The 14,878-nt window shown below is 42.0% G+C and overlaps 1 protein-coding gene across 1 annotated transcript; it reads left to right on the top strand.

Annotated features, from left to right (window-relative positions):
* The first annotated feature begins 2,216 nt into the window (after positions 1-2,216).
* Positions 2,217-13,488, top strand: urad (ureidoimidazoline (2-oxo-4-hydroxy-4-carboxy-5-) decarboxylase). The gene is made up of 2 exons (XM_069892523.1): positions 2,217-2,443; positions 12,642-13,488. The coding sequence occupies exons 1-2, from the start codon at positions 2,269-2,271 to the stop codon at positions 12,992-12,994; spliced, it is 528 nt and encodes a 175-aa protein (XP_069748624.1). The 5' UTR covers positions 2,217-2,268; the 3' UTR covers positions 12,995-13,488.
* The last annotated feature ends 1,390 nt before the right edge of the window (positions 13,489-14,878 follow it).

Below are 14,878 nucleotides of genomic sequence, written 5' to 3'. Positions count from 1 at the left end.
TGATGAAGGCTGGAACAAATGGGGCATTTAAGAAACTCTTAGACAGGTACATAGAGGAAAGAAAAATAGAGAGTTATAAGGAAAGGAGGATTTGGGGTTTTTTTTGTAGATATGCACAACATAGTGGGCCAAAGAGCCTCTACTGTTCTATACTGTTCCAAGTTCTATGTTCTAAATCCTTCAAAGTTGCTGCATAAGTTGATAGGGTGGTTAAGAAGACATATGGTGTGCTAGCCTTCATTAGAGTTCATGAACCATGAGGTAATTTTATAGCTCTACAAAACTCTGGTTAGATCAGAGTTCTGGTTAGATCAATGCTCAGTTCTAATCACCTCATTACAGGAAGAATGTAGATGCTTTAGAGACAGAGCCGAGGAGATTTACCAAGATGTGTCCTGGATCAGAATAGATACCTTATGAATCAAGGCTGTCAGAGTGGGGATTTTTAATCTTTAGACAATGAAGTATGAGAGATGACTTAACAGAAGAATATAAGATTATGAGGAGCATAGGCAGGATGGGCAGAAACGACTATTTTCCCATGCCAAAAACTGCAAATAGTAGAGCACATTTGTTCAAGGTAAACAGAGGAAGGTTTAGGGGAATGTCAGAGGAAGGTCTTTTTTTTACACACAGAGGGTGGTGAATGTCTGAAATACATTGCCAGAGATTGTAGTGGAGGCTGGTACAATAAGGACATTTAAAAGACTCTTAGATAAGCATATGTAAGTCAATAAAACATAGTGGGCTGAAGGACCTTTACTTTCCTGTTATGTCTTATGTTGTGTTCCCCTTTCCCCATTTCCCAGAATCCAGATCTAGAAATGTCACCTTCCTCATTTGTCTCGAAACCTAAATGTCAATAAAGTGCTCCTGACTACATTTCAGAAACTCCACCCCTATTTGTGCTGTGCTTTCACTGCCCAGTCTAAACTTTATTCATTTCCAATCCAGAACTTCTGCACTTCTCTGCATCCTCAATGCTTATACAGGCATGCAACCCATAATCTAATCATGTAATCACATTGTTGGTGACTTTCAAACCTAGTTCCTAGTTATGCATTTTGATGCTGGATGGTTTGCTAAGTAGAAATTATTGCCTAAGCATTCCATTAATAACTCATGATCTTATGTGACTTACTAAGTATTTCTTATGGTATTTTACAAAGTGATTAGTTCATAAGTTTGGCGGGCAGCAACCTCCTTTGAAGAAGACCGCAGAGCCCACCTCACTGACAAAAGACAAAGGAGGAAAAACCCAACACCCAACCCCAACCAACCAATTTTCCCTGCAACCGTGTCTGCCTGTCCCGCATCGGACTTGTCAGCCTGCAGCTGACGTGGACATTACTCCTCCATAAATCTTCATCCGCGAAGCCAAGCCAAAGAAAAGAAAGAAGTTCATAAGTATTTTGTATCTGTTTTAGTGATTCCAAAGTTCATTCTGATGAAGAAGTCTCTGAGTAGTGCAGTCTACTGGATTATTTAAACAAAGAATAAAAGAAACCTGAATGTGTTGCCAGTTTCATGATGGAATGAGCAAACTCAGTTATTATGATTTCAAAATCCAGCCCAATAATATTACCTTTAGTAGAAGCAATTTGGGATAGTTAGCCACTTTAAAGAAGCAATGTAAAATCAAAATTTTCAATCAAATTGTTGTTATTTTTGCCTGCGGTTAGGATTTCCACTGATTCCTCTCTCCCCCCCACCCCCAAATTAGGGTAGGAAAATGAGAGGCAATATGGGAAATTTCAGACTGTTAGACACGACAATTTCTCAGTATTATTCAACCTTTTAAGCTGCATCAGAAACTCCGAACTTCACACTGAAGGCCTTCCAATTCCCAAAAAAATCAAAGGAAAACACAGTTTTCTATAGGAAATCTTGATGAGGGTTCTGGCTGAAACACTGACGATTCATTTTTCCCCCAGTGATGCTGTTCGACCCACTGAGTTTCTCCAGCAGTGTGTTTTCTTTTGTTCTTAATTCCAGCTTCTGCAATCTCTTGTACGTCTCCTCCAGAAGTCACCTCCACAAGAGATTTTAATCCCATAACCTATTCACAATTCCAACCTGCCAGCAATTCCACTAAACTGTTGAAGTTCAAGTCAAGTAATGACAAGCCCTGCAACCATGGCAAGCGCCAAGCTGGGGAGGTGTTTTACTTTCTAAGGGAGCATTAGCCTTCCGTTCATAGTCACTGAGAGTAAACAGAATTCATTTCTTTCTGTGCATTTTGTTCTGTGAAGCAGCCAGGTGAAAATCATGGCAATACAAGTCTTTAATTCAATGGATTATGAAGAGTTTATAAATAAGTTTGGGAATGTGATTGAGAAATGCCCACTGATTGCAGCTGCAGTTTGGACTAATCACCCCTTTACAAGTCTGGGAGCATTGGAAAAGATGTTTGAAGACTTCATAGATTTACTGCCTCCATCTGGTAAGAAAACAAAAATGCTCAGATCTAATTAGTTCACTACTACAAGTCTTTTTCTTTGGCTTGGCTTCGCGGACAAAGATTTATGGAGGGGGTAAAAAGTCCACGTCAGCTGCAGGCTCGTTTGTGGCTGACAAGTCCGATGCGGGACAGGCAGACACGGTTGCAGCGGTTGCAGGGGAAAATTGATTGGTTGGGGTTGGGTGTTGGGTTTTTCCTCCTTTGCCTTTTGTCAGTGAGGTGGGCTCTGCGGTCTTCTTCAAAGGAGGTTACTGCCCGCCAAACTGTGAGGCGCCAAGATGCATGGTTTGAGGCGTTATCAGCCCACTGGCGGTGGTCAATGTGGCAGGCACCAAGAGATTTCTTTAGGCAGTCCTTGTACCTTTTCTTTGGTGCACCTCTGTCACGGTGGCCAGTGGAGAGCTCGCCATATAACACGATCTTGGGAAGGCGATGGTCCTCCATTCTGGAGATGTGACCCATCCAGCGCAGCTGGATCTTCAGCAGCGTGGACTCGATGCTGTCGACCTCTGCCATCTCGAGTACTTCGACGTTAGGGATGAAAGCGCTCCAATGGATGTTGAGGATGGAGCGGAGACAACGCTGGTGGAAGCGTTCTAGGAGCCGTAGGTGGTGCCGGTAGAGGACCCATGATTCGGAGCCGAACAGGAGTGTGGGTATGACAACGGCTCTGTATACACTTATCTTTGTGAGGTTTTTCAGTTGGTTGTTTTTCCAGACTCTTTTGTGTAGTCTTCCAAAGGCGCTATTTGCCTTGGCGAGTCTGTTGTCTATCTCAAGTAAGACCACGTTAATAGAATCTGCACCTATGAATACCACAATGACAAGGTTTTGTTTTATCACCTGGGAAGGAAAATTGAAACATAGTAAAAATGAAAGAAAAATAGCATTATTTACACAGTTAGCAGAGCCTCAGAACGCAGTAATCATTTGTTAGGGCCAAAAACCTCAATTACATAAATAAAGAATTGCACATAGTGAATATTTCAAACTGAAGGTGACAGAAGCCTTCCTTAAAACTAACATGGAATTCAAAGTTAACCTAACCCAGGAAGAATTAGAAAACTGGATTTATTTAAAATCACCAGCTATAATTACGAAGGAAGACTTGTAGAAACATGACAATACTGAGGCGAGGGTTTTGCCCCAGGTTTTTCGATATAAAGTAATCACCATTGCCAGATTATCTGATGATGAGTGGGTGATAATATGAAGCTCATATAGTTTAGGTTTGAGGGGCATAATTTTGGATGTTTCAATTGCAGTAACTACTTTTTCCATTGACTAACTGGGCTTTACACAAATGAGACTTCAAATTTTAAGTCTTCTGTAATATTTTATAATGAGACATTGATTCACTCAGACTCAAAATCTGCTTATTTTCCATGCAAAGTTGACAGAGATTAATAGTACGACATAGATATATACGTATTACTTTGTTCATTAGGCTTTGGATGGAGAGAGGATCCACTAGCTGACTAGATTTTGATCAATGTCCAGAAGACATATTTACATTAGACTCTGATGCACCATCAATAACTCCAAAAGACTGAAAGTTATGGAAAACTGACAGGCTTTTATTCACAATAGAATGGAGATACGTCCATGCTTGTCGACTGTCCTGAGCAAGAGAAGGGCTGTGGAACAGTCACCTTTTTTCAGGAGTCTGTGGGTGGAGCCACAGGTGCAGCCACCCAATGGGTAAATATACAGACAGTAGTTTACCACATTCACCTCTTGTTTTTAAAAAGTCTGGCAGGGTGAAGTGCATTAGATACAATCACAAGTTAAGTCTCTCGGGAAGTCTGATTTTCCACTTCTACCATCGTAGTACTGGCTGTGATTGCGGCACAGCGATGGAGTCCTGGACAGTCTGGTGTGACAGTATGCAGTTTTCAGTATTGGCTTGGTGGGTGCACGGCATTGAGTCTGGCATGCATCTGTTGGGGCTGGGTAACCTGCCATGGCCCTGGTGCATCATGGATGGCAGGAGGTGAAAGGGGTGCGGGATTATCAGTAATGATTTCTGGAGCCCCTGAGGGTATCAGATCCCTAATAGAGACTATGTCTTTGTGCCCATCAGGGTATATGCCACATAGGTGCATTGGGGGTTGGCTTGGAGGAGATGGACCCTTTCAACTAGTGGGTTAGACATGAGTCGTCATGTTTCCAGAGTGGGATTGGCCCTGGGGACATTAGTCATGGCAGCAGTGATCCCTGTAGCAGACTTCTGAGGAAATGAAAACATTTATTCATATGGTGTGGCATTGGTGACAGTACATAGGAGTGACCTCTTGCCAGCGGGAGACAGGAAGGCCTCCAGACCACAGGGTTGGGAGGATGGCATTCCAGACCTGTGATGTTCTCCCTTTCCTCCTGCCTATTCCCTCGGGGGTTGTAGCTGGTGGTCCTGCTCGTGTCGATTTGGTTCACCATGTCGGATATACGGGGGAGGGGATATGCATCCAACTGTGCATATCTATTAATGGTCTGACTGTAGTCAATAGCCATTCTGCTTTTCTCCCCATTCCTCAACACCACCAGTTGTGCTCTTCAACAGTTGGTGCTGGATTCAATGATCCCCTCGTTGAGTAGCCACTGCACCTCCACCCTAATAAAGGCTCTTCCCCCAGCACTGTACCATCTACTTTTGGTGGTGACAGGTTTACTGTCAGGGGTGAAGATGGTAAACAGTGGTGGAGGGGTGATTTTGAGGGTGGAGAGTCACAGGACATGTGCGCTGGCTGGTTAGATTGTTGGCTGGGAGCGGTGGGGGGGAGGGTGACAGTGAAGGGTAGTTGCCGGTAGAGCGCAGTGGGTGGTTTAAAAATTGCTCATTACAGATAAGGGAATGGGGCCCCTCGTATTCCATCATCAAGGTTTGATGGTGACATTGAAAGTCATAGCTGCAACATCACCAGGGTTTGAAGTCCTTATTGTCCATATCCTGCACAGTCAGGGTCACAATCCAGTAGTCGTGGACATCGGCTACATATGACTTTGAGGCCAAGGAGACCTTTTGGCTTATTGCCCTTACCACGAGAGAGAAGAGGTGTACCATGTTGGGGTGGATGAAGCTCTCCATGCTCCCACTATTGAAACAGGCAACTCGTCATGTGGCCGTTTACCTGAATGTCCATCATTGACCTGGTGAGTTGATGAGGACTACCCTGCTCCATCGTGATGGAGGCCAGTGATGGGTCGCAGTTTGTCAATGCAGTGGAGCGTACATGTGTTCAATCAGGGAATGGCAGCATCCAAGATGGCAGTCCCCATGGTTTGCACGTTGTGCTGCTGAGTAGGAGTGGTTTGGATCTACACACCTTTGCATGGTGCCCCTTCTTCCTGCATTTGGAGCAAACCATATCTTTCACAGAAGTAGCACTTCAGGTGCTCATTGAGTACAGCTGCCATGATCGGGTCGCTGGTGGGATGTGACAGTGGCACGCATCCCAAGTTGATGGCGTCGGGGCAACCACAAGGCAACTGTGATGTGGGTAACGTAGGCCTCCATATTCTGGAGAGCCACCTCCAGTGTACCTGCCAATTCGATCACCCTCCACAAGTTGAACTCACCTTGCTCCAATAGCCTCTTAGTAGTTGGACCTGTGACATAGATTTCTCTAATCAGGTCCTCCGTGTTATCTATGGCTGTCACAGCCTTGCATTCGGAGGCCTTTCTGAGAGTTCACAGGGTCAGGAGAACCTCGGCACTCAATTCCCCGGGTCACTGTTTTCAGGTCACCATTAAGTATCTTGTGTAGACCTCATTTACTCTTTTCAAGTACTGGCCTTTGAAGATGTCCATCGCCTCCGAGTACGTCATGGAGTCCCTGATCAAGGAGTACACCAGGGACCCAAGCCAGGAGCACAGTACCTGTAGTTCTCTGACTAAACGATGGCTGGTGATGCCTGTAGGAAGGCCTCAGGCGATTGAGGGTCGATTTCCCACTTCTCTGGCTTCAGGATCTGCTCCATTGTTAAAATTTATTGTGAATAAAATTGATGCACCATCAATAATTCCAAAAGGCTGGAAGTTAAGCAAAATTGATTGGCTTTTATTCACAATAGAATGGAGGCAAGTCAATGCTGGTCAACTGTCCTGAGCTAGGAAGGGGGTTGTGGAACTGTCACCTTTATTCAGGAGTCTGTGGGTGGAGTCACAGGTTCAGCCAGTTAATAGGTAAATATACATACAGTGGTTTATCACAGACTCTTATCCAGTATTATATCACCAGTCAACCAGCATAGATCCTTCTCAGTATTTAAAGGCTTTATTCCACAAAGCCAACTTTATATTGAATATCTTGCCTGCTCTTGAAAAGGTCATTTGTAAACTGAAAAACACAAAGACTTTGGAATTGTTCTAATCCCTGCAAAAATAATAAAACATGAGGTATAAGTACCCCCAGTGCAAATTCATATTCCTCATTTGGATAGGGAAAGTCTTAGAAATGCCATCATAATTATCACCACCATCTGATTCCACTATCAACAGAAAATTCATCCTGGTTCCAGACATCAAGAAAGTCATTGTAAAAATCTTTCTTAATCCTTTCCACTCCTCCCCCACCCAGCTGAAGAGTTTCCATGTAGTTGCAATAGACAGTAGATTCCACCATCACGAAGTACAATTGGTATGAACTTCACCATGAGACAAATTCTGGAAACAGCAGGGAACAATATCAAAAACACATTCATAGATGCCTTTAACTTTGTCAATTGAGAGGGCATTATGATGGGTATTTCTTCAGTCTGGTTGTGTCCAAAATTTCTGACCATTCTCAATCTACTTTATCATGACACGTAAAACAAATCTAGCATAGTCTCAATGGACTATTGAATGTATTAGTGGAAATGAAAGTGAGTCACTGCAAGAGGTGATAAAATCATGGACAAGAATAATAACAGAACTGAGAAATTACAACATTTAGATAGGATTGAACAGGTGGAACTGCTTTCTCTAGTTAAAAAAAAAGACTGATAAATATCTTCAATAATGAAAGAATTTTTAATTCTAGCCAAAAGGTATTTCCACCTGGAAGCAAAATAAGAACTACAGCCCAGAAGATGGTTACTTATATCCAATAAGTAATTCAGATGTGAACTTTGTTTCTCTCATTACATATTGTTTAGCCTTCTAAAATTGCTCGGTTTTTAGAACTTAGAGCATAGAACACTATAGCACAGTACAGGCCCTTCAGCCCTCAATGTTGTGCCAACCATATATTCCTTCAAAGAAAGTACTAAACCCTCCCTACACCGTATCCCTCTATTTTCCTTCTACTCATGTCCTTAAGAGTCTCTTAAATGCCCCTAATGTTTCAGCCTCCACCACCATCCCTAGCAGGGCATTCCAGGTACCCACAATTCTCTGTGTAAACAAATTTACCCCTGATGACTCCCCTAAACTCCCCTCCCTTCACTTTGTACATATGTCCTCTGGTGTTTGCCATTCCTACCCTGGGATACAGGTGCTGGCTGCCCACCCTATCTTTGCCTCTCATAATCTTGTAGACCTCTATTGTCTCCTCATCCTTCTATGCTCCAAAGAGAAAAGTCTAACTTGCCTCATAAGACTTATTTTCCAATCCAGGTAACATCCTGGTAAATCTCCTCTACACCCTCTCCACAGCTTCCACATCCTTCCTATAATGAGGTGACCAGAACTGAACCCGCCACACAGGCTGTGTGGATAAAAAAAATTGGCTTGCAGATAGAAGGCAGAGAGTAGTAGTGGAAAGAAAGTATTCTAACTGGAGGTCAATGACTAGTGGAGTATGGCAAGGATCAGTTCTGGGTCCCCTGCTCTTGGTGATTTTTATAAATGATGCGGATGAAGAATCAGAAGGATGGATCAGTAAGTTTGCAGATGATACAAATGTTGGAGGAGTTGTGGATGGTGCCGAAGGTTGTTGAAGGTTACAAGAGGATATAGGCAGGATGCAGAGTTGGGCAGAAAAGGGGCAGATGGATTTCAACCCGGATAAGTGCAAGGTGATACATTTTGGAAGGTCAAACCAGAAGGCTGAGTATAGGGTTAATGATTGGTTACTTAAGAATGTGGATGAACAGAGGGACCTTGGGGTCCAAATTCATACATCCCTCAAGGTTGCTGCACAGGTTGATAGGATAGTTAAGAAGGCTTATGGGGTGCTGGGCCTCATTAATAGGAGGATTGATTTCAAGAGTAGAGAGGTCATGTTGCAACTCTACAAATCACTGGTGAGGCCACACTTAGAGTATTGTGTTCAGTTCTGGTCACCTCATTATAGGAAGGATGTGGAAGCTGTGGAGAGGGTGTAGAGGAGATTTACCAGGATGTTACCTGGATTGGAAAATAAGTCTTATGAGGCAAGTTAGACTTTTCTCTTTGGAGCATAGAAGGATGAGGAGACAATAGAGGTCTACAAGATTATGAGAGGCAAAGATAGGGTGGGCAGCCAGCACCTGTTTCCCAGGGTAGGAATGGCAAACACCAGAGGACATATGTACAAAGTGAAGGGAGGGGAGTTTAGGGGAGTCATCAGGGGTAAATTTGTTTACACAGAGAATTGTGGGTACCTGGAATGCCCTGCTAGGGATGGTGGTGGAGGCTGAAACATTAGGGGCATTTAAGAGACTCTTAAGGACATGAGTAGAAGGAAAATAGAGGGATACGGTGTAGGGAGGGTTTAGTACTTTCTTTGAAGGAATATATGGTTGGCACAACATTGAGGGCTGAAGGGCCTGTACTGTGCTATAGTGTTCTATGCTCTAAGTTCTAAAAACTGAGCAATTTTAGAAGGCTAAACAATATGTAATGAGAGAAACAAAGTTCACATCTGAATTACTTATTGGATATAAGTAACCATTTTCTGGGTTGTAGTTCTTATTTTGCTTCCAGGTGGAAATACCTTTTGGCTAGAATTAAAAATTCTTTCATTATTGAAGATATTTATCAGTCTTTTTTTTAACTAGAGAAAGCAGTTCCACCTGTTGAATCTCTCATTGGGGACCTTGTCAAATGCCTTACTAAAATCCATATAGATCACATTTACCACCCTGCCCTTATCAATTTATTTTGTTTACCTCCTCAAAAAATTCAATTAGGCTCGTGAGGCATGACCTTCCCTTCACAAAGTTATACTGACTATCCTTGAGTAGACTGTACTTCTCCAAATGCTCATAGATCCTATCCTTCAGAATCCTCTCCAATAGTTTTCACACCACTGATGTAAGAGTCGTCAGTCTATAATTCCCAGGATTTTCCCTATTATATTTTTAAAACAAGGGGACCACGTTTGCCATTTTCCATTCCTCGAGCACCGCCCCTGTGGTCAAGGAGAACTCAAAGAGCCACTGCTCCACCTATCTCTTCCTTCACTTCCCACAGCAACCTGGGGTAATCCATGTCTGGCCATGGGAACATCAATCTTAATATTTTTTAAGAAAATCCAACACTTCTTCCTTAATCTTCGTCCAGCACACAAGCCTGTTCTTTTCGGACCTCACCCTTATCAAGGTCATTTTCTCTTGTGAATACTGAAGCAAAGTATTCACTTTGGACCTCCCCAACCTCCTCCGCCTCCAGGCACATGTTGCCTCCTTTGTCCTTTAGCGGCCCCACCTTCATTCTCGTCATCCTTCTGTTCTTCATATATGCATAGAACGCCTTGGGGTTCTCCTTAATCCAACGGGTCAAGGCCTTCTCATGCCTCCTTCAAGCTCTCCTAAGCCCTTTCTTAAGCTCCTTCCTGGCTACCATATACTTCTCATGAGTCCTTAATATTTCCTGTTTCTTATATCTAATATATGCTTCCTTCTTCCTCTTGACCAGCTGCCTCACCTGCTTCGTTAACCACAGTTCCCTTTTCCTACCATTTTTTCCCTGTCCCAGTGGGGCAAACCCAACCCGAACCCAGCAAAAATGGTCCTTAAACTTCCTCTACATTATTTCTGTACTTACACCCTTCAATGTCGATTTCCAATTCACTTTCACTTTTTGCTGCCTCATCCCATCGTAATTATCCCTTCCGTGGGCCGAAAGGGCCTCATACCATACTGTGTGTGTCTGTATTTCTAAATTAATAATCTGCTCAGCCTATTTATCTCACTCTCACCCTCGATGAAATCTAAGTGAAAGTGTGTTTTCAATTTGCCAGTTTGGGGAAGGATTTTGACCTTAAACATTTACAGGTACTCTGTTCCTCTCTCCAGAGCTGCCTCCTAAACTGCTGAGTGTGTCCAGCATTAGAATGCTGAACTTGGATTAGAGGAATAGTTGAGGCAAGCAGTGTAATGGATTCAAATAGAAGTCAGAAATATGGAAGGGAGAAGGAAGTGGAATGTTATGTTTTAGTGCTGTCAAATGGAATGAAGCTTATCACTGGCACCACCTGCTGGACCAAATGATCAAAGTTCTCATCAGTGTCACATGTACTGAGGTACAGTGAGAACATTGGGTTTGTGAAGAGAGTAACTCATCAACCTGTAGCTCAGCAGTAAATGCACAGTACAGAGTGAGGGGTTCATTACAGAGGGAGATTGGTCGGTACAGAGCAGAGGCAACCTCATTTTATTGTGGTCATACTTGTAATACAAGAGCTGAAGATCAACACCAAAGCATAATAATGTATCAATTATGGTCTCACACGATCGCTGCTGAATTCAGTCCTCCTAATCCTTTGCAAAAAGCCCAAGGTGACAGGAACAATGCTGATTTAGTTGAGACCAGAATTTAAACCGTGGATCATTTGAAGCCAGATTCAAGAGTCAAGACTAAGGTCAACCAGTGAGCAGGATCTGAAGTGGTCGGAGGGTCCAAATCAGCCTCATGAGAGAAGCTGAGCAGCAATTCCTAGAATGACCTAAGGTGTGATTAACACCCGTGGAAATGAGTCCTGGGATCATTGTTAACCTCCAGGAATAATTTTGGTCCAAACATTACCCAGTGAAAAATAAACAGCAGAATTTATTCAACAAAATTATAGACACTGAAAAGGAACCATATAATTGTGATCAGAACATTCAATCTGTGACATCCTACTGATGAATGTGTTATTGCGAATACAAAAATTGGTTCAATATTTGTTTCAACGATAACAATGCAGAAACTAGGTCTTCATATTATCTCACACAACAGGTTAATTAGGTCACAGACTGATAATTAGAAAGACATACATATTTAAAATTGTAATTATTTCCTCATCCTGTTTGCCATAGGTTCTGCCGATTTCATTCGAGAAGTCTTTAATAAAGTTATCGGCCAGCAGGTGGCAAAATGTACCATTACATGACAATCATTTATATTGCATGGATGTCACAGAGAAATGTCAACATTTTCACAAAGACCATCTCACAGTTCCCATTAAGTGCCATTTAGGATTTCCACATGGCACACGCAAATGCAGAAGTCCAAAACTTGAAAGTGCTTATTGAAGGAGCTAATTTTGAGTACACAATGATATGACAACTTCCCAGCATAGCCACAAGAGAATGAATATAGCTGGTAAATTTGGCACTGAGAACTCTCCTCCATCGATTTCAATTGAAAAATGCGGTGACCAAAGATTTTCTTACATGAGTTTTAGTTATTTAAGCTTTTCTTGAAAGGTTTCAAATCTTTATTTCATTTTTAAACATTGGAAGTTTTTTTCCACAAAGTTTTGGAATGATTTTTTCACTCATAAATATTTTTTATTTAAATAACCAGGTGAACTGTTGGGCTTGGCTTAGCTGGCTGTCAAAGCTCTTCAGCATTTTGCTGCCAGAACTTGTTGAGCTTACTTTCTCCCCACCCACATCCCCCTTACCTTCCTACCATCTCACTCTCACTTCTCCTATCACCCACATCACCTCTTATCTCACACTCACTTTTTCATTCACCTCCCGCCACTAATACCCTCACTCTTCATTTTCTGGGCTGTTACTCGAGAGCAAAATTTGAATGATTCGTTTGGCTCTCTGAAGGAGGCATTTACTTTCTTGGTGACTTAACTGATATTTAAGATTCACTGTATCTGGGTGCAGATCAGAAACTTCTGCAAAATAATTATTTGGTGTTAGTGTTGGTTGTGTTAATTCCATTCATATTAATGCATATTAAAAGATAAAGGACTACCAATTAAAAAGTTTAAATTTAGCACCTGAATAAACATAAGATTTAAAATGTTGCACTACTTTCTTTTGTATTTGTAAGGGCAAGAGGGAATCTTGCGATGCCACATTGATCTGGCTGGTCGGGACCTGCTCAAAGGAACACTCTCATCTGAATCCCAGGCTGAGCAGAATCAAGCTGGATTGACCGACCTCACTCTGGACCAGAGATCCCAGATCAGGGAATTAAATGCTTCATACAAGAATAAGTTTCACTTCCCTTTCGTGATCTGTGCCAGAATGAATAACAAGGACACCATATTCAGACAAATCAGCATCAGGATTCACAATAGTCCAGAGCATGAGCTTAAGATTGGCATTGCAGAGGTTAAAAAAATCTGCCATCTGCGTCTTTTGGATATCTTCAAACAAGTATCCCACAACTCCAAGTTCTGACAAGACTACAAAAAATAGAAGCAGGAATAAGCAATTTAGTGCCTAGGTTTTGCTCCACAATTCCATAAGACCATGGCTGGTGTTCTAAATTACTGCCCCTTTCCTGCATTAACCAAATACTCTGAGTCCAAACTTATTAATCAATCTCCATTTCAATTTGCTCAATAACTATGGTGCCACAAACCTCATGTAGAAAATTCCAGAGATTCATGTCCTCTTGGTGAAAAATAAATCTTCCTCTCTCAGTCCTGAATGGCCAAACCTTTATCCAAACAACCCCTTTCCAACCCAATATTCTCCATATCAAACTATAATAGTTTTGTCTTACACTTTTGAACTCATGAAAATTTGGTCAATTAGAGAGTTTTGGGAGGAGTCTCAGAAATCTTCAAAGCAAAAACTTGGAAATAAATTCCCTGGACATTGGACTTGTAATGAAAAATTCAATGATTTAGTGTATCCCAAAATCAAATAAATACATTTAAATATCTAAAGTTGTGAAAGTTGAATATATTCTTTGCTTGGTTTGATTATTTTTTGATCTCATAAATATTTCTATATTATACATTATCTTTTGCACTTTCTTAAATGCTATAATTTTTTTTATTGGTTATCAATGTATTTTACTTGTTCAGGATCTGGCCACTGTAGGATAAGCCAAGAATTTCTGTCTATCCCAAACTGCTATTTCAGAGAATATCTAAGAGTTAGTCCAATAGTTATGAGTCAGGAGTAACATATAGGCCAGACCAAATATGGATGTAGCTGTCAGACCAGGGTCTGTGGCAGGTAGTAAGTGAATGAACAAGAGGGATAGACTTATTTAACCAGTCCTCATCAAACTACCTATGGTGAATGCAGCAGTCCACACAGGAAGAAGTGACTGGTATCCTCCATTGTGTGGTATAACACTGAAATGGTGCTAAATAGGATAGATTCAAAACAGATCTTGCCATTCAACAATGGGCGTTCATGCTCAGTGGACAATCAGTGGCAGTGGAAATGTACATCAACTCCATCTGTAAGGTGATGGCTCAGCTTATCCCTCACGCTAAAGCTACCATCGAGCAAGAAGATTAGCCCTAGTTTAAAGAGGAACTTATAAGGACATAGTGGGAGCAGCATTCCTAAACGTGATGAGGTGCCAGCCCACTGAAGCCTACATGCAATCAAAAGAATATGAAATACATAGAGCCAAGTAATCTCACAACCAGCAGATCAGATGGAAGCTCTGCAGTGTGATCACATTCAGTGATATTATTAATTTAGCAACCAAAGCGGAGGGGGATGGTCGAAGAGTATCCCCACCCAAATGATGGAGGAGTCCTCCACATGAGTGCTAATGATCATCTGATCGATACCCAATCCTCAGCAAAGTGATAGTGGGGCTGGGCATGTGAGTGTAGAGCCAGGATTAAAGCATTCACAATCATATTCAAGTGCCAAGAGGTTTCCTCCTGAGATCTCACAGCTGTTGAATTTAAGACCAGGGAGATTCTGTTGCAGCCATACAGGGTACTGGTGAGGGCATACCTGGAGTTCTGGGCTTCTTACTTGAGAAGAGTTACACCAGTTTTGAAAGCAAAGCAGCGGAGGTTCAGCTGATTGGCTCTGGAGATGAGGGAGTTTGCCTATGAGGAGAGATCAAGTCTCATGGGACTATTCTCACTTGAATTAGTAATAATAACAAGGGAACCTATGAAAACACATAAGATTATGAAATGCAGATTAAGATAAGACAGAAAAGCTGTTTCCACTGGTAGGTGAGACTAGAATTAGGTGACATCGTCTCAATATTTGGATGAGTAGATTGAGGATGGAGTTGAGGAAATACTTCGCCCAGAGAGTACTGAATCTGTGGAATTCTCTGCCAAAAGAAGCTGT

The sequence above is a fragment of the Narcine bancroftii genome, chromosome 7 (genome assembly GCF_036971445.1).
Source record: "Narcine bancroftii isolate sNarBan1 chromosome 7, sNarBan1.hap1, whole genome shotgun sequence".
Classification (NCBI taxonomy): domain Eukaryota; kingdom Metazoa; phylum Chordata; class Chondrichthyes; order Torpediniformes; family Narcinidae; genus Narcine; species Narcine bancroftii.
Note: the sequence above shows the minus strand (reverse complement) of the source record. Positions and strands in the feature narration are given on the sequence as shown.

Excerpts from the sequence above, each read along its gene's own strand:
- urad (XM_069892523.1), top strand. The coding sequence starts at position 2,269 with ATGGCAATACAAGTCTTTAATTCAATGGATTATGAAGAGTTTATAAAT. Across the intron at positions 2,444-12,641 it reads AGATTTACTGCCTCCATCTG|GGCAAGAGGGAATCTTGCGA; the intron begins GTAAGAAAACAA and ends TGTATTTGTAAG.